The following is a 19,545-nucleotide window of genomic DNA, read 5'->3' on the forward strand; positions in this document are numbered from 1 at the left end:
GGCTATGTGGCGTGGGGCTGGCTGGAGGGCAGGGGCTGCGGAGGGGGGGGGGCGGTGCTGGGGGCTGCCCACCCCCCCGCTGCCTGCTCTGCCTGCTGAACAGGCAGTCCTGCCCCGAAAGGTTAGGCTGGTAAAAATAGAGCGGGGCCAGGGGATGGCGGGCAGGCGGGAGGCACCTGACCCCACCGGCACGCCGAGGGGACACGGCAGCTCCGCCGGGGAGCGGGGACACCGGTTTTTGGGGGAGCGCAGCCCCGAGGGTTGGGGGTGTTCCCGGTGGGGGGGGGGGGGGGGGTCAGCGGGTGGCATCGCCCGGGCTGGCGGAGCTGGGGAGAGGGTGGCCCAGCCGCGGCTGGCTCGTTTAGGAGGTGCAGGGGGCCCCCGAGGGCAGCCCCCCCGGCTTCAGCCGCAGGCTGCCGGTCCAGCCCCGGGGGCAGAGGTTGAAGCTGTGGATGCCCGGGCTCTTGGCCCCGGAGTCTTCGGAGTCGAGGGAGACGTCCGAGTCCGTCGGGGACCGGGAGGTGCAGCGCTTGGCCGGGGACCGCCCGCCCACCACGGGGGATGCCAGGGGGCTCCTGGGGCTGGGGGACAGCCCGGAGATGGGGCAGGAGGACGCGCCGGGTGGCAGCAGGAGCCGGCGACCCTCTGCCCAGGCGGTTCGGGACATCCCGGGGGAGGCACAAAACTGGGGACCGTCTGCCCGGGGCGATCGCAGTGGGCTTTTGTGGGTAGGCGAGGGGCTGCCCAGGCTCCCCAGCACGCTGCTGGCAGCCTGCGGGGCCAGGGCTCTGGAGCCCTCCAATCGTGCGGCCCGGGGGGACTGGGGCAAGCTGGGGGGGCCGGTGGGGATGGGGGTGAAGGGCCGGGAGCCTTCCATCCCCACGGCTTTGGGAGAGGAGCTCTTTCTCCGGGCAGCGTTGATGATGTTCCTGGCGAGCCGCGCTTGCATCTGCCGGCTGGCCCGAGGGTCGGCGTCCTGCCGCAGCGGGGACAGGGACCTCTCGCTCCACGGAGGGGACATGGGGGGTCCCTCGTCCAGCTCGGGCACTGAGGCCGGGCTGGCCCAGCCGTCCAGGCTGCCTGTGTGCCGCCGCACCAGCCGGGGTGAGGCGGGGAGGGACAGCCGCCTTTCCTGGAGGGGGACAGAGAGCGGGTTAGTGCCGGCACTGCTCGGGGAGGGACAAAGGGGGCAGAGCAGAGGGACAGGGGCAGGATCGGTGCTAGGGAAAGCTCCGTGCTGGCTCAGCCCTGCAGGAACTGAGGATGCGTCCTCATGTGTTGCACCCCCTGTAAGGGCTCCCAAAAAATGCATTTGCCTCTGCACCCCCCCAACCCCCCCGCCAAGGAAGCCGGGACAGGCTGAGTCTGCAATTAATCATCCTTGCCCAAAATATGATCCAGGACCTCTCACTACCTGCAGCTTCCTAAACCCTCCCTCCGGGTGGTGCACAGAGACACCCCCCGTGCCACCCCCAGGGTCTATCACAGCTGCTCCCACGCCAGCAGGAAAGAGAAGAGCCAGGTCTGACAGCGCAGAGAGTGTATTCAGAAAGAGGGCGGAAAAAAAGAAAAACACAGGAGAAATAAAAGTGCAAGAGAAATAAAAGCACAGTCAAAAGGCAACTCGTTACTGTGGGGAAAGCAGCAGGAACGAGGGATGGGCAGAGGCACGGCTGGACCAGGAGCATCAGGCTGAGCATCACCCAGCTGGCCCTGCCCTTGCCTGCCATCCTCCCCCTGGCACATCCCTCGCTCCCGGCCATGCCACACAGCGATGCCCATCCCCAGCTCCGGCACCCAGTGTGTGTGGGGACGGGGACCCCACAGCTCTGCCATTCCTCCAGGGATGCAGCTCTCCTCCATGGCATGGAAGCAAACGAGGACAGATCCTGAAGGAGCAGCAGAAGAGACAGGAGCAGGCACAGTGAGGCGGAAAGGTGATGTGTCCCCTCCGGGTTTGCTTTGGTAGGAGGCTGATAGGAGCCGGCAGGACAGAGGGGCTGCGGGTGAACAGGCAGAGCCCACAGCTGCGAGAGTTGGAAAGGCAGGAGGCGAGGAAAGGACGGAGCCAGAGACGGGATGTTCCACACAGTTTCCAGGCAAGACAAGAAAGAAAGTGCCGGTGGTCCCGTGGGACACGAAGGCTCCCAACGGCTCTTTGGGATCCCATAGGCTCTATGCCCGTGGCTCCAGCTGCCTCCCTGGAACCCCTTGGCTCCCATTACACCGGAGGCTCGGCAGTGCCTGTCTCATCCATGATCTTGGTACTGCAGCACCCCAGCTACTTCTTTTTTTTCTCTTTCCTTTGCTTTCCCCCCCCTTTTTTTGTGGTTGGTTTGGCTTTTGGCACATCTGTGAGCAGTTAGGGAGGACTCGGCCAGTGGAGGGAAGCCTAAAACCCCCGTGTTTTTCTCTCTGCCACCGCTACTTGTAGCAAAAAGAAGGTTTCCACACCTGTGGCTCGATGCCGGCATTCCTGGTGGAGTAGGAGGGCCGGGGCGCCTGGAAGCCCCCCTTTGCTCGAGGCGGCAGCAGGCGGCATGGGGAGGCCAACAGCACCTCTGTCGGGGCTCCGGGACTGGCACGGCTACCGTGAGTCAGGGGCAGAACCCCCGAGGCACCAGGGAAAGGGCTGGAGGTGGTCTGACCAGTGCTGGGCATGGCGGTGGGATGCCAAACAGGGGAAGGAGGCAACGGAGAGGTTGGGCAGGAGGTTTGCTGGGGGTAGGGGTAGGCGTCAGGAAGAGAGGGTCTGGGTGGAGGCATCTCCCGGGGCATGGACCTCGCTGGCCCCTTGGATGGGGAGAGGATGAAGAGTGAAGACGGGAGCTGGTAGGGCTGGTGCTTGGAGATCTCTAGCTCCTTCTGGGAGACCTCATTCTCTATCAGGTTGCCACCATACAGAGATGCCGGGGGGGTTTTGGAGGGCCTGGAGGGACTCTTGGAGAGGTGTCTGGAGACCATGGGTGACAGGCAAGCATTGGTGTCATACTTCCATGAGGGAGGCAGGGACATGGTGGGCGATGGGGACCGCAGCAGATCAGGCTGGGAGGGAGCTTCAATGATGAACTTCTCCATCCTTGACTGCCGGCGGGCAAAGAGCTCGGCCCCCTTCCCTCTTGCTTCAGTGAGGTTGTGGCTGGGCTGTGGCTTCGGCTTGGGCTGGATGGTGGGGGACTTGAGGCAGGAGGACCACGCCGGAGCATCGTCAGCTGGCGGGAGGTGCTGCCCACCCCTGGCCATGCTATTGGGGACAAAGTTGGCAGCTTCAGCCCCGAGGGCAAAAGGCTCATCCTCGGGACCGGGCTCCCCCTGCTCCTTCTGCTTCTTCCTGCTGTCCGCGCTCTGGACCAGGTCCAGCAGATCGGGGTTGGGGCCCAGCTTCGGCTTCTCAACAAAGGTGAACATGGACTTTTTGCCGGCCCTCCGGGCAGCTGACTCCTCCAGGATCCCCGTTTTGGGCAGGGGGTTCGGTCCGCTCACCTCACAGCCCAGGGGGGGACCTGGCAGCATCTTCTGCTCCCGGGGTGGGTACAGGGCCGAGTAGGCGGGGGGCGAGCGGACACGGGTGAGTGGCGGGGGGCTGCTCAGGGTCTCTGCATAGGTGGGCGGCGGGGGCATCTCGGTGGCTTGGGGTCCCTCCGTGGGCTGGCTGCTGATGGGGGATGCCTGGGTGCCAAAGGGTCTGGCTGTCCGGTTCTTCACCGGTTTGGGCTTGGCCAGGGTGAGATGGATCTCATAGTACTGCCGTCCCCGTACCCCATTCTGCTCCTGGCTGGCCGGGGATGCTGTCCCCGTGGCCGTGCCTGCTGGCGCACTGGGCACCTCACCAGGCACCTCACCGTTCTTCCCCTCCTCGGGGCTCTGTGGCAGAGGGAGAGCTGCAGTGCTCGGCCCCGCAGGGGCTCCCACATTCCTGACCCCCCCTGCCCCACTCTCCATCCCACCGGCAGCCTGCTCCTGCACACCATTGGTGGCAGTCGATGCCATGTTCTCCTTCAGGTAGATGCTAAGTGGGACCTGCTGGTCTTCAGCAGGTGGCTCCCGGCACGGGGAGGCATTTGTCTGCAGCTCCTTTCCTGGGGTATGGGGCTCTGGCTTCATCCCCCGTCCCTCGCCCTCCTCCATGGCTGCTTGCCGAGGCCGGGGCGCAGGGCTCAGTGGCAGCCCCCCGCCATGCCCGGCCCCGGCCAGCCCGTCGACGCGCTGCTTGCGGCGGTTGAAGAGCAGGACGCCCTTGGAGCTGGGGCTGGGAGCTGTGGTGAGCTGTGCCGCGATCCTCCGGCTCTGCGCCTTTGCCTCCTTCAGCTCCTTCTCGGAGAGGCTGGCGCTGCGGGAGAGACCTGGGAAGAGGGGAGAGAGGGGTTAGGGGTGGCTCAGTGAGGGTGTGGGATCCCAGCCCTCCCCATCCAGGACCGGCAGCCCCTCCTCCAGGTTTCCCTCAGCATCCCAACCCCTTCCCCAGCAACTGGGGGAAGGCAGGAGGGATGCTCCGGGGGAAAAAATCACAGTCCAGAGGTGATGGGGACCCAGCATAACCCCTGCTGAGATGCTGAGCTGTAGGGGGGGACAGAGGGCAAAGCTCAGGGGACACCCAGGGGCTCTTAGGACCTTTTCTCCCATCCCACCGCGGTGACCAAATGGGAAAGGAATTTCTCCAAGGGCTTCGGCAGGTCTCAGGTTGCAGTTGGCTGGTTTTAGCCCCCAGCTCAAAGAGGCAGCAGGCAGGGAAGGGGCCAGCGTGTGTCCCCCGGCCCCTCGCCCAAATCCCAGTGGGCAGGAAAGCAAGCCCAGCCTCAGCGGGGAGATGCCAGCCCGCCATAACCTCATGGCAAGGCTGGTGGCCAGCCCCATCTGGGGACTGATTTATGGAGCGACACGAGATGGCAGCAGCCGACAGAAGCTGTAAAGATCCCGACCCGTCGGACACAGACACAGCCCACAGTGAGGAGCCAACCTCATGCCTTCGGAGCCGACGCAAGTGCTAAAAGCAAAGTGCTAAAAAGCCCGGCAAAAGCCCTGCAGCAAGTGGCTGAGTGCTGCTGGGCTTCTCGTGTGCTGGCCAAAAGGTCAGGGCACCAGCCCTTCCCGAAGGCCAAAAGGATGTGGAGCTGCTGGGAACACATTTTCTCGGGGTGAGCAATTTCCTAAGTGCTCGCCCTGAAGCGCCCGTGGGAAGGGCAGAATCACCAGCCCTGCCGAGGCCACTGCTTGGGAACAGACACCATCGGCATCACCCCAGCACCCACCGAGGGAGCAGCCCCCTCCCCAAAGGCACTGCAGGATGGCTGTGGTGGGGTGTCCCTGCTCCAGCCCCAGAAGGGAGGTGGGTGGCCCGGCTGCCCATCCCAAGTCCCGCTCCCCCGGCCACTGCCAGCACCCACTCCCTTCCCTTCCCTTCCCATCCCATCCCTTCCCTTCTTCCCTTCCTTCATGTGTTTCTCATTTTCTTGCCTTCTGTGCCGCTTGGGAGCCTTCCAGGATATTTTCAGCAGTGGCTCAGCCTACCAGCAAGGGAAGGGATGGATGACTAAGCCAAATCCTTCCAGTGAGCCCACGGCAAACAAAGCAGGAGGGCTTCTGCAAGCTGGGCATCTCCTCTTCCTCACCCTTCATCCCTCCCACCTCCCTCAGCACCCAGCAACTCCCTGCCCTGGCCCCAGCACCGCCAAGGCACGCAGGATGGTCCTGCCTCCAGGAGTGGAGGAGGAGGAGGGTGGATGAAGCCTTCAGGCTGCCCGATGGGAGGGTTTTGGCTGGGCACGGGGGAGAGGAGGCAGTGGATGCCAGTGGAAAGTCTCTCCTGGAGATGAGGAGCCCATCCACAGCGGCAGCACCAGCAGCCAACATCTCCCCCAGTTAGCGCCCGGCATTGTTTAACGCCCCATTTCTATTTGCTTTGGCGGCGGCACAGAGCGGGGCCGCGGTTTCCTCCGGCCGGGCTGGCTGGAGGGCGGCCAGCACCGTGGCTCCTGCTCCGCAGGGTCACCCTCGCCGCCTTTATCTCCGAAATGGAGGAGAAATACAGCCAAGGAGCCGTTGAGAAACAAGCCACAGGCTCCAGATGTCTGTGAAATTCGTGCTCAGAGCCCAGCATCCCTGCTTCCTCGGAGGCCAAGGCCGCCTAAGAAGCCGAGCTCTCGATGGAGCCATTTCGCAGCCTCTCGCTCTTGCTACTGCCTTTTAAAAGCAACTGAGGGGCCTTGGGGGATCTCCTCCATGCTGGAGGGATGACTCAGCTCTTGGCCAGCCCATTCTTGCTTGGACTAGCTGCCGGATACACTCCTGCATAGCTGGGACCAGCGCTGGGATTCATCCCCTGGGATTTTTCCCCCAGGTATCCCCATCCCTTGCTGCTACCCTGGGCACAGCCATCCCTCCGGGCTATGGGGTGCTGCAGGGTGGGACCCCCCACCTGAAATCCCCCACCTGGCATCTGCTCCCAGCATCACCTTCCAGATGCCCATCCCCTACGTGCATCCAGCAGCCCCTGCCCACCTGGTACCCACCATTCCCAGGCTGCTCCACCTGAGCCTGTTGGGAATGAATCCCTCGGGATACTAACAGGGATTGGGGGAAGTAATGATTGCCCTTCACAGCCAATTTTCATCGCGTGGATGGAGAGCACCAAAGCCTCCAGCAGGCCAGAGGAAATTTCAGACACCAACCCCCCCCCGTACACTGCTCTGCTTGCACAGCCGCACAGAGCCCGGTGGACAGACAGACAGATGGACAGACAGACCCTGCAACCCAGCTCTGCAGGCACCGTTGCAAATGGGGCTCATCATTGCTCAACCTGTGGTGACACCCTATCCCCAACCAAAGGGCAGGGACCACCTCCCTCCCCTCTTCCCTCCAGTCTGAGCTGCAGGATGAGGTTATTTGACCCAGCGTGAGAGCCTTTAGCCATCTGCCGCGGTGGCCGGAGAGACCCTTGTCACCCGGGATGGCTCCTGCACCCCTCTCTCCCCTCCCAGCCGCAGGGAACATCCCTTCATCCTTCCCCGCCATCCCCTAGCAGCCGGGGAGCCTCAGGCGGGCTCCGACTGTGCGTTTCCCCCCGGCCCCAGGCAGACGGGAGGGAGATCAACAGCTGAAAATGTCCAGGTGGTGGGGAGGAGGAGGAGGGGCGCAGGGCCGAAGGCAGCCTGAGCGGTGTAGGGAGGAGGCAAAAGCAAAACTATGTGCGGCCGAGGGAACCCAGGGCTTGTGCAGCACTGGAAACCGGCTTCCGCCCATTAACGTGAGTCCAGTCCAAAATCCAAAGGGTGACAGGCTCTTCTCACGCTTTTCCACTCTTCCTTCCTTCCTTCCTTCCCACCGGCTCGCCACCACGCTGTCCTTCGGGAAGGAAACGTCTCCCCTCTCCAAATGTCCCAGCGTCTTCCAAGAAGAATAAATCTGTCCCCGCCAGCCCTCTCTGCTGCCACATTCCATGTTGGGGGGGGTCCCTCAGCAGCCCCCAACCCCGCGGTCCAGGGATGCCAGGGAAGAAGATGCTCCCTGTGCCCCCCAGGACTGCTGGACCCCCAGTGCACAGGAGCAGCCAGCCCCTGAGTGCTATTTCGGTGCAATGCACTTCAGCTCCAGCCAGAGGAGCCTATAGATCTCTATCTATATGGTTATATAGGCACTTGCTCCATAGGTTTCCTGTTGCTCCGAGGGTGATTTCCAGCAAAATCCCCCAAGCACAGGGCTTAACAGCTTCTTACCGCACTGTCAGTCATCCTTCCCGCAGCACATACTGTGCTCTCTCCTCCAGAGCGAGGATGACGAGGGTGATGAAAGGCATTTTTTGTTGCTCTCCCCTCCTGGCCAGACGGGGGGAAAAAAATAATCCTTCCAGCTCAGCTTTCCATGCAAAGGATGGGTCCCCCACGCAGCTCTACTGCAGACCACCTGAAGTCCAGCCAGCGAAGGCTGGAGTCACCATCCTGCCCCGAATGATGGTGAAGGATGTATCAGACCCTGCTTGTGGCCTGCCCTGCCCTGACGTGGATTCCAAGAGCTGGAAGGAGAAGAGGATTTGGCCCCAAATTGCAGGGAAGGGAGATACCCCAGGGCTCTCTGAGCTGACAGATTCAGTGGAAGTTGCTGGTTTTGATGTGGCCAGGATGTCACACGAAGAGAACCAGTGGCTTGGAAGCTGTCACCTTGCAGGTCTGGGTGGCTGCAAGCACTGTTGCATGGTGGTGAGGAGTCCTTGTACGGAGAAGCCAAGAGATACCAAAGTCGCAGTGTGGCTGGCGGGATGCAACAGGCCATATGAAATCTTGGAGTCAAGGCTGGCAGGTGACTCCAAAATCTATCCCTGGCCTGCTCCGGGTTTGGATGCTCGGCCATCCCAACGCTGCAGCCCACCTTTGCCAGGATGCTCAGGATGTCCTACCAGCCCCAGGGTTGTCCAGGGACAGGCAAAGCATGGACCAGAAACCCCAAAAACACCTTCACACACTGCAGCAGCCACCATCTGTAGCACCCAGCCGCTTTTCCCCCTTTCTGACCATTTCTTGGGCTGCGTCAAGTCAACCCAAAAAATGCCACTTGCCGGCAAAATCCCGCCGGCAAAACCCAGAATTAAACCAAGAGAAACCCCATCTCTCCAGAGGGACACACGCCACCGCCGTGCCACCTCCCTGCCACAAACCCAAAAGCCCATCTACAGCCGGACGGTGCTGGGGAGGCGGGATCCAGTGTTTTCACCCAAACATTGGAGGGCTTTGGACACCGAGGAAATGTAAGCAGGTTTTTTGGCAGAGAAGCCAACTGGCCTTTTGCCCCAACTACAGCTGTGCAGGATTTTTTGCAACGCGCACTAACTCGCACACATTGAAGTCCGCGCTTCCCTCCAGCTCCCAGAGTTATCCCAAATAATCTGCTGCTGGGAAAACAAGGAGGGCAGCACAGACAGGCAGACAAGCTAGCTAGAAACTCATACGATTGAAACATGTGAATAGAAATACGACAATTTTCTGCCTCGTTCCCAGCTTCCAACCCTCCTATAGCCCAGATATAAAACCTCCATGAAGTTTTTATCCGTGCTGGCCCTGCAGACCCAAAAAGCCCCGGCTCAAGTGGTGGGTGCAGTGATGGGAGCAACCTCCCCAGCCTGGCAGGGCACACCGTGCTGGGCCTCTCCTCGCGGGCGCCTTTGCCAGTGACAAAATCTGGCACAGCGAGAAAATTCGATGCGCTTGCAAGTTTTCCCTGCGCTCTGTTCACAAGGGCTTTGCTGGATTTGGAGCTGTTTGCCTCCCCACGGCTCGCAGCCATCCCCCTGCCTTGCCCAGCACCCAACTCCTCCCGAAAATCAGCCCCGCAGTCTCCAAGCAGCAAGCCCTGGGGCACCCATCTGCCACCTGGGGGAGGAGGAAAAGGGGCTGGGGAGGGGTTTGCTCTTTAATAGGGACTGGTTGCCCCAGCCCTGCTTTCCCCGGGCATGTCAAGCCGAGGGGATGCAGTAAGCAGCCCCAGCCCTGTGTGCATCCGCCCTGGGGAAGAAAAGGCTGCTACTATCACGTAAGTGGAGGCAGCACCTTCCCCCCAGCTGGCCAAAATTAAGCTTTTAGCTTTGCAAAAGGAGGCTGGAGCTGGGCAGAGCTCCTTCAGGTTGCCCTGCCATCCATCCACCCGGAGCACAGCAGGGCTAGCCCATCCCCTGGCCGGCTACCACGGGGACCCCATCCCTCCTGGCAGGTGAGTCCCAGCCCCTTGATGCCCGCTGGTACTGGGACTCACACAACACATCCCTGGCTGCCAGGGCACCGGTGACAGCCCTGCCGGGCTGGTGCCATGAGCCAGAGGTGCTGGCCCAGCGAGAGAAGGTCATCTGTCTTAGCTTGCCCCCGTTGGATGGACGGAGAGGGGAGGGGAGCGGGATGAAACGGGGCCTTTGCCCATCCCTTGCACAACCGGTAAGGGATCCATCCCGCTGGCTGCCAAGCCGGAGGGACAGACCTTGTGTCTCCAGCACGGGGTGGCACGGCCAGGGGAGATCATGTCCCCGCCGGGGGGGGGACAGGGGACATTGCCTGGGAGGGCGCTCTGCAGAGCTGGGAGATGCGACCCTGCCGAGCCCTGAGGGGGACCCCTACGTCCCCCATGTCCCCCCGCTGTGCCTCCCATGCCCCACGCCGGACCCCCGGGGGCGGGCAGAGGGAACCAACACCCTCACGGCTAATTTATATATAGAGAGAAAAACCCAGTTCAACCCTCATCTCCCCCCAGGGTTGGCTGCAGCTCCAGTCGCCTGCCCTTTGCCCACCATCAGCACTCCACGGGGGATGCTGGGTGACCACCCCCGGACCCTCCCATACACCCCCGGACCTCCCCGTGCACTGCCAGCCCCCGCCACCCCCGGACATCCCCAAATCCCTTGCACCCCCATCTGCGCTCCCACCCACTCCCCCGCTTCTGCACTCCCGGTCCCTGCCCCGGTCCCCCGGTCCCTCCAGCCCCGCTGTCCCCCCTCCAGCCCCTGCCCTACCCGCGGTGCCGGTGCCGCCGCCGCCCCTCGCAGCCCGACTGCACCGGGGAGGAGGCGGCGGGCAGGAAAGTTGCGGCAGCTCCGCCCTCGGAGCGGGCTCGGGGGGGAGGGGGAGACGGCGGGCGGGGGCCGGGGCCGGGGCCGGGGGGTGGCGGGTCCCGCCGGCCCTGCCCCTGCCCGCCCCGCCCGCCCGACCGGACGGGACGGGTCCCACCTCCCCGGCGGCACCGGCAGCCGCCCCGGCTGCCCCCGCCGGCCCAGCCCAGCTTCCCGTCCCGGCTGGGTCTGCCCCGAGCCCGCTGCCGGGTGAGAGCAGCCGGGCATCCCCTTATCCCTGCCCTGTGCATCCCTTTACTCCAGCCTGGGGCATCCCCCTTACCCAGCCTGGGGCATCCCCCTTATCCCTGCCCTGTGCATCCCCTTATCCCTGCCCTGTGCATCTCTTTACTCCGTCCTGGGACATCCCCCTTATCCCTGCCCTGCACATCCCCCTTATCCCTGCCCTGTGCATCCCCTTATCCCTGCCCTGTGCATCTCTTTACTCCGTCCTGGGACATCCCCCTTATCCCTGCCCTGTGCATCCCTTTACTCCATCCTGGGACATCCCCCTTATCCCTGCCCTGTGCATCCCCTTATCCTGCCCTGTGCATCCCCTTATTCCATCCCGGGACATCCCCTTTATCCCTGCCACGAACATCCCCCTTTTCCCAGCCCTAAGCATTCCCCCTATCCCACCCCTCACCCCCTTTCCCTCCTCCCAGCACTGCTGGGGACCTGCAGCACCTTACCTGGAGGGAAACAGGGCCTCCACTTGCTGCCGCTTTCCCCCGTGCCTAAAGAGTTGGGGCACTCAGAGCTGGGCAGAAATCCAGCAGCAGTGTCACCACCCTAGGGACCCTCTGGGAAGAGCACTGAAAGCCCTCTCCCAGGGGTGGTCCGCTCCCAGTGACGGTGGAACCACAGCCCTGGGAGAGATGGGGAGCCAGCATCACCTCTCAGAGCTCCCGGGCACCGCTGTGGGTGGGACCAGCCTTACCCCCTTCCCGCGCCTGTCCACACCGCAGGATGAGCTCTTGGCCTTATTTTTTGCCTTTCTAATTTCCTTTCTTCCTGCCCTTCTTTGCTTTTTTGCACTTTTCTGGTTTTTGAGGGAGACTGGCGCTGGCTCGGCAGCCCCCAGGGAGCGAAACCTTCCATTTATTTGCACAGCAGACAGAGAAACCAGTCCTGCCTCCTGCATCTCCCAGCTGCTGCCTCTACCTGGGGCTCCTGCGCTCCCCTGCCTGCCCCGAGAGGTGCCAACCAGCTCGGGCCGCGGTGCCGGATGTTTGGGAGCAGCCAGCCTGGCCTTGGGCTGCTGGATGGGGACCAAAGGGGCACCCGGGACCTGCCTGAGTGGCTCTGCACCACTGGGGGTGGGGGGGCACCCACTTGGCCCCCAGCTTTCAGGCCACCCCTGCAAGACCTTGGGCGCGGATGGATGCACCCCTTTCTCCTGTGGGAGCTGCGTGGGTGGGGGTTATTTTACCCCCAGCCAGCTAAGGAGGAGAAAATCACTGACACCTCCCAGGGATGCTCCTGCAAACACCCCCAGAGGCAGCCCCGATGCCACCTGCGCGGGGGGAACTGCCTGTCTCTCCCTCCTCTGCCACCGTCCCTGCTCTGAAACAAACCTCTCCTTCGCAAACCTGCAGGTTTTTCACAAGGTCCCGGCGCTGCTGCCGGTGCTCAGGACCCTCAGCGACATCCTGCCCAGAGGCTCTGGAAAGTCTGACGGATCCCGCAGGCAGTGGCTGGTGGTGATCTCACTTGGAGGGGGAGGAAACGGGACAGACAAACTCTTTCCAACAAACCTGTTGAGTTACTTTAAAATTCCAGGCTGGCAGCAAAAGTGCTGGATGGCGGCGCGGGTTAGGAAAATGCTGAGCCTGGACAGAGTCAGGTCTGACCTTTCCCTGCTGCAGATCTGCTATCCCAGAGCAGAGTGAGAAATGGGAAGACTATTTGGGACCGCCTGGATTGTGTGCTGAGCCCTGAAACACGACGCCCGCCCGTACGGCCGGGGAGCTGCTGGGGCAGCCGTGAGCCAAAGGGCTTGGCTCAGCTTCCCAGTCCTTGTCCCATCCAGGGAGCTGCTGGTTTAGAGGACGTCTGACACCCCAGAAAGGCAGGGGAAGAGATTCTGGCCACCGGATTCATGTCGAGCATCCCCAGCCGGTCTCGACCCTCCCCATCATCGAGGTTGCTTTGGGGAAACCAGGCTCTGAGCAGAGCTACAGCATCCGATGACACCATCCCTCGGGGACAGTGACACACCTGCCCCGGCGCCGTATGGCAGCTGAGATAACAGCTGGGCAGGAGCAAAATAGAAAGAAGGGTGGAAGCGGGGTTTAAAAATGGGTCTGATGCCTGTAAGAGGATGGGTCTAATCCCATGGGAGCATCTCCCCTGGGTGGGGAGGTCTGTGGTAACCCTAGATATGTGCCTGTATTTGTGTCACCGTGGCTGAAGGGACAGTCACAGAGGGGAACGGCTGTGAAACAGGGCTGTGAAGCGAGGAGATGGCAGAGAGCATTGTAGGAACCAACCGGCCTGAAATAAAGTGCTTAATTTTTAAACCAGGGGCTGAAAGAGAGATGGCCCCAAGCCACGTAACGAATGCTTCGCCATCCCCGCACCAACGGACTGGGAAGAGTTGTCCTTGTCCCAGGCAGTGCCCCAGGAGCTGGTCCTGATTACCCCCTCTTTGGCAGGGTCCTAATGAGCCCCGAGTCCAGGGTGAGGGCTTGGAAGCCCACCTTGCTCGTGCCCTGCTCGGGGTTCTATTGAGCTTCTGGAGCCTCTGGGAACCCACCGGCTGCCTTCCCATCCCCCTCCCGAGAAAAGCCACGGATTCCTCCTTATTTTTAAGGCCAGAGAGATCATCTCAAGCTAAAAAAGTCCCAGCATCTCAGCTGGGAGCCTGGGACCTCTAACCCAGCGAAGATCCTGCCCTGGGAAGAGCCGGGCGTTCCCACCACTGTGCCAGGCAGCGGCAGCCCCAGCGCTGGGATCACAGCAGCGCTTTTTGGGGTGTAGGATGGTGGCCAAAGGGGGTTTCTCTTACCCGCTTTCCTCGGCTCGCTGGCAGGGTTGATGAGGACCCGTTGGATCTTCACCACTTTCCACTCCTGGCTGGGGTCGGCTGTGGGGCTGGCTGCTGCGGGGGGCAGCTCTGGGGCAGAGTCGGGGCATTTTGGGGGGGTTGCGGGCTCAGCCATCAAGGCCCGGCTGCTGCCATCCAATGTGGGAACCAGCACATCCCTGTTGAGCCCTCTGGGTTCTCGCCAGCAGCTCCCACTTGCCTTTCCTCCCAGCGGTCCCCTCCGTCCCTCCTGTGCGACTGTCTTGGAGGCATCTCGGAGGTGATGGCACCTCTGCCCATCTCTGCTCCCCTTCTCCTGCCGACAGCCGGTGTCCCCCTCGGTATTCCCCTTGTCCATCCTGCAGACACACAGGCTTGGCACAGCCTCACCGGGTGCGGGGTAGCCGGGCTGGGTCTGCAGGCAGGGCTGACGGAGCGTTGCCTTCAGCATCTTCCCCGCTTTCCTTCGCTGTTTTTCCGCGGCCTTTCAAACCCCCTCCACATGGCCAGGGGGGTGGCTCCTGCCTGGCGGTGTCCTTCGGAGCACGGGCAGCCTCCGAGAGGGAAGATGGCCACGTGCCGGGCACAAGCCCAGCTTTACTCCTCTTGCAGGCAGTAGAATCTAAGGAGTGGGCAGCTTTTGGAGATCCAGCCGTAGGGATTTGCCTGGAAGACAGATGTCACCAAGGAGGATTTTTCAGGAGTTTCTCTTGTCCAGGCAGGCAGAGGAGCAGTGTCCAAGGACCTGTGTGAAGGGAAGGGGGAGTTTTGAGGATGCTTGTGCATGCACTAATTTCCTCTGGCCACAGCTAGCAGAGCAGGTCCAGGTGTCCACAGCCTGGGCTCCAGCCCCACGAGGAAGGACCCCCTGAGATGCCAACACTCCCTTGCGGCTCCTTTGGATATGCCCCCCCTAATCCAGAAGCGCCCTCAGCGCCACGTTCATCATCCCAGCACCCTCGTCCATCCATCCTCATTCTGGGGACAGCACTGAGGGCTGGATCCCACTGACGGGATCCCTTTGCTTTTGCAGCTCAGAGGTGGCTGTGGACACCCCTGTTTGTGGGCAGCGCTGGGGGACGGCCAGATGGATGGCCACCTACTGCTCAGGAGGTGGGAGCATTCGGGGAAGAAGCCCGTTCCCTGCAGACAGGGTTTGCTGAGGGTTAGCAGAAGCCCTGGCTCCCACCTCCATCCTGCTGGAAAGCAAAATTCCCTGCATCCAGCTAATAAAGCTGTGTTTAACCATTGAGTGACTCACGCGGCGCCAGGACAAGCGCAGACAGACCCGGCTTCCCTTCTGCCGAGCATAAATCCTGCCGAATGACGAACGCATGCACCGACACAGCCGAGAGACAGGCGAGGTATCAGCTGGGAGAGGGGGATGTCATCCGTCCCGGGACAGGATACGGGTTTACAGCGCAGGGGGGAAATTCCTGTGCCGTGAGTCCTCCGCAGCCGCTTGCTCAGCCCAGCATCGCCCAGCCCCGCTCCCTGCAAGGCTGGGTCCCAGGGAAGAACCCGCCGGGCATCGCTGCTGCTGGGATCGTGCTGGATTTCCCAGCCTAGCAGCCGGCTGAGGAGGAAAAGAGGCATCTGCTCGACCCAAAACCCTCCCAGAGTTATCACAACATTTTTCAGCGAAATGAGAAAATGCACTAGGTCAACGCCACGGTCTGAACTCAGGCAGGAATACACCCTGCCTGGGGCTCGCGCAGCTTGTCTGCAAAACTTTTCCCTGTCCTTAGCAAGGTTATTTTGGAAAACAAGGTTATTATTGAAAACAGCCAGTGAAGGTTTTGCTGCTAAACAGTCGCTCGGGCATTTCCCCAAAGCAAGACTGCATGTTTTTTTGAGAATGCCCAAAGGAAATCTTCTGCCCTTTCTGAAATCCTTCCTCCTGCCTCCCTCTGCTGCAATTATTCAACATGGATTTGCAAAGAGATCCTGGCAGGGGGGAAAATTTCAATGTTTCTCTCTGAAACAGAAGTCTCACCCTGCTCTTTATGTAATTTGGGGCCCCGGTAGTTGCGGGAAGCCACCCACATCTCTCCTTAGAAACATGGCAAGTTGTGGGAGCTGGAGGGTGGTGGCTTATCTCAAATGAGGACAAAGAGAAAGTTGCCTAAAATAGCCCCAGCCCAGCGCGGGTCGGCAGAGACCCCCTCAGAGCAGCTCTGCCGTCTGCCCGCTCCCACTCCCTCGCCCCATCCGCAGGGAGAAGGTTTCCCGGTCAGCACGACTCCCACCCATCCTACACCAGAGCTGCCTTGACAGTTTGCTGGGTGAGTCCGTACCGCCCGGAAAACCATCTTCCCAAGCCGCCCCCTTCCATGTAAGGAGTGCTTTCTGCAGATGGGCATATCCTGGGGAGGGGCACCCACGATCCCAGCGTTCCCTGGGCAAACCCCGTCTTTGGTGAGACCCGAGCAGCGGTGGCGGCGTTCCCCGAGGACACGCTGTGGGGACGGGGCTGCCCACGCCATGGAGATACCGAGTCACACGTCTGGTGCCTCGCTGGGGGCCAGTCTGAGCCCGGCACAGCGGCGGGGGAACGGCGATGGAGCTGCTGGTAGAGGAGCTGCCTTCCCCCTGGGACACAGCTCTTGGGCTCTGGAAACAGCACGGGAAGGGAATATTTATAGGTAAAGTGCATCTCTAGCAAAAGCTGCAGGGCTGATCCTGTCTGCTGGAAGACCGGCCGGGTTGGGTGGGTATATAAATATATACATATATATATATATATATATGCCCCGGGCACCCCATTGCACCAGTGAAGAGGAGCGGCATCGCCAGCCACATCCACAAAACCAGGCTGAGATAACAACCCCCTGCCTGCAGAATGTGGCTGTAAAGAGGTGTGAGGGTCATTTTGGGGACCATTTCAGGGGCGCAGCACCAAATTGGAGAGCAAGGGATGCTCCAGTTGGGCACTGGTGTCCAGCTTACAGCCCCAGCAAGCTCTCCCGGTCAAGCATCTCATGCTTCCCGGCAGCAGCAAGTCCCTACGAGAAGCTGCAAAATGGTGCCAGGGGAGGGAAGAATAAAAAATAATAAATTAAAAAAAAAAAAAATCCTTCGATTCACAAAGTGCTGAAATCTGGCAGCAGGGAGACCTTTTGCTCGGCTATCTTTCCCTGCCCACTCGCTGGCGGGTGATGCACAGCCCTCCCTACCCCTCCCTCCACCTGCCTTTCTCACACCCTGCCAACCCCCCGCCATTGAAAAAAGGAAAACTAAAGTTAACTTTCCACCTCCCACACAAATATTTTTGGCAGGCGTTGCTGGCATTCAGGCTGCCGAGCCTGAGGGAGACAGGGCCTGCAGAAAATCTTCATCTCCGTCTGCTCCCGGCACACACCCAGGGGACCCGGGGGACCGCGGTGGCCTGGGCTGGTCTTGTCCCAGCCACAACACAGGTGACACAGCTGTAAAAAAATGGCGTGCACCTCCAGGACAGCCCTGGGGACCACGGGTGGCCTGGCCACAGGGATGCCATAAAGTTGGGGACAGATTTGCAACCAAGCCTGGGCTCTGTCCCCAGGTTCCCGTGTTGTCCCCAGCCATATCGCTGCCCAGTGCTTGATTTTCATCATCATTAAACAAGCCGGGACGGGGGAGGGAAGGGGTGCGAAAGCTGTCCCCAACACAGCGGGGTCTCTCGGGTTTCCCCGAGGTCAGGCAGCGGGTCGCTGTCACTCAGGCAGGACCCTGCTGTCCAGACTTGCAGTCCCCAGCTCCGGTCACAAGATCGGCTCCGTCCCTTTCCAAAATAGCCCAGCTGCAACCTATACATCTGGGGATCTTCACACCTTCCCTGTGCCAGCAGCTGAATGTCCCCTTGGGGGAGCTGGGCACCTTCCCCCCATGGCACCTTCTCCCCGTGGCATCTTCCCCTGTGGCACCACATGGGGCAAGGAACCTGGTCGGCTGCATCCCCCAAGGGCAACCGCATGCCCCTGGGGGGCTTGGTGTTTCTTTAAGGGAGCGCTGCCTCCGCAGCTGATACAGGAGACATCTTTGCGGTGTAGCTGTCACCCGGTGTCATTTGGAGCTGTGCCTGGGCCACCCTGTGCCCAGACACTCCCCCATCTGCTGCAATCCAATATTGCCCCCCCTCCGCCTCCCCTGGCTCCACGAGTACCTGGCTGGGATGTGCTGCTGAGCCCTGTGCTGGGGGGAGGCACAGCCAAGCTATGTGGGGTGACACCCCCCTGCATGAGGACCCCACTGCTAAACCCCAAAGCATAAAAGGGCTGGGGCCAGCTTCGTGTCACCCTGTGCCACCCTGACATCCTTCCACAGGAGACTGGGATGGCTCCCAGCAGGGAAGGGATGGCACGGGAGGGATGCAGCCGGGATGTGCAGGATGGATGGAGAAAAACCTTCTCCTCAGTGGCCAAGGTTTCTTTGTGAGGGTCCAGCACCAAAGGAAGGGGCACAAGGGAACTGGGATGTGATTGCTTCCCTAGAAATCCCTACCAGGATGAGAAAGGAGATGCCAGGTCACCTCCCTTGGCATGACAGGTCTCCAGGATGGACCCTGTCCCCAGAGCGAGCCCTGGGAGTGTGGGCAGGGATGGCTGCATCCTGGCTCCTGCAGGCGAGGACGGGGCTGGCAGGCACGGCAGCCGGCAGCACGCTGGGGAAAACAAAAGCCTTTTTGCAGCCCTGATTTACTACCTTGACGGAAACCGGGATGGAAAAAACAACATTCCTGAGTGCCTGTCCCCATGCAACCCCTGCGGTCCCCAATGCCCCGGTCTGCCTGTGGGGACATGGGGCTGCCAGTGCCGGCACAGGGGTGCCCACGTCGAGCTGTGCCCTCATCTCCTGCCCACAGCTGGCAGGGAGAAATGCCTGGGGATGGCTCGGGGGCTGCGGGGCACCAGAGGAATTGTCCTTATTAAAGCAATGAGCAGAGCAAGGGAAGAGGAGGACAGCAGCATCCTGGACAGCTGGACCATGTCCTTGTCCCTCCACATTCAGGGAGGAGAGGAGTCACCCTGGGCAGCTCCCAGGCACTGAGGAGGCTGAGAGTGGGCTGGGGCAGAGGACAGTAGGCTGGTGGGGGGACACCAGTCCCTTGGAGGGCAGCACGATGCAGGCCAGGGGTGAAATGGGGTGAAAACTTGGGGTGAAATGCAATTTGTACCCCAGCACAAACCCGTACGAAGCCCTGGTGGGTGTTTGCACCCACTCCACCAACCTGAATCCCAGGAGTGCCTTTAGTCAGGTTACAGCACTCAGCAAACCCTCTTCCCTCCTCCCACCATTCAAACCACCTCCCAGCCCCAGGCTGGTGTGGGGGCTTCAGCAAACCCATATGCTCCATGGGGATTTACATGCATTGGGCATCAGCCTGTGCACTCCAGCTGAGCAACACTGACCTTGCTCAGCCCTCCTGGCGGGGTTCGGAAGTCCATCTACCCCCTCAGCATCATCCCTAACAGGGCTGTCTCACCTGGGGGTCCCATCCAGACCACCCCGGGAGCCACCCCTGCCCTGGCTGCATGACGTGGTCCTGCATGGGGCAGGTCCCAGCCTGTCCTGCCCATTGCTTATCTTGGACCCTGACTTCAGCTTCAGCTGCTGCATCTCTGGGAATGAGGACAGCCCCAGCCCGGCTGTCACAGCTGTCCTGGGCCCTTCTCCATGCAGGTTTGGGGAGAAAAGCACCAGGTTTGCCAAGTGCTGCAGATCCCAGGTCCCACTGGCTGCAGCCCAGTGAAAGCCCAAGGTGCCACCAAGGTGGGTGACTATCCCCAGGGACCCCTGGTCACCACTGCTCGAGGACACAGGGCGGTCAGCTGTAGCCCCAGCAGATCGCTGTGGGAAGCCAGGGATGAAACTGCAGCTTGAAGTTTTCAAAACTCAACCAAAATGCAAAATCTGGGATGGTCCGAGAGAGAAGATGACCTTAAAGACCAAGCTC

The 19,545-nt window shown here is 61.4% G+C and overlaps 1 protein-coding gene across 1 annotated transcript; it reads right to left on the reverse strand.

Moving 5' to 3' along the window:
• Nucleotides 1-361: 361 nt before the first annotated feature.
• SYNPO (synaptopodin) lies at nucleotides 362-13,746 on the reverse strand. Its single transcript, XM_074156127.1, has 3 exons — nucleotides 13,593-13,746; nucleotides 2,455-4,343; nucleotides 362-1,132 (listed from the first exon to the last, which is right to left on the reverse strand). Exons 1-3 carry the CDS (start codon nucleotides 13,744-13,746, stop codon nucleotides 362-364), a joined length of 2,814 nt encoding a protein of 937 aa, XP_074012228.1.
• Between the last annotated feature and the right edge of the window lie 5,799 nt (nucleotides 13,747-19,545).

This window comes from Numenius arquata, chromosome 11 (genome assembly GCF_964106895.1).
Source record: "Numenius arquata chromosome 11, bNumArq3.hap1.1, whole genome shotgun sequence".
NCBI lineage: Eukaryota > Metazoa > Chordata > Aves > Charadriiformes > Scolopacidae > Numenius > Numenius arquata.

Bases quoted from the DNA above. Each gene is read 5' to 3' on its own strand.
- SYNPO (XM_074156127.1), bottom strand. From the start codon at position 13,746: ATGGCTGAGCCCGCAACCCCCCCAAAATGCCCCGACTCTGCCCCAGAG. The intron at 4,344-13,592 runs GTAAGAGAAACC...CCCTCTTCCCAG, and splicing joins CAGCGAGCCGAGGAAAGCGG to GTCTCTCCCGCAGCGCCAGC. The intron at 1,133-2,454 runs GTGTGGAAACCT...GTCCCCCTCCAG, and splicing joins ATGCCGGCATCGAGCCACAG to GAAAGGCGGCTGTCCCTCCC.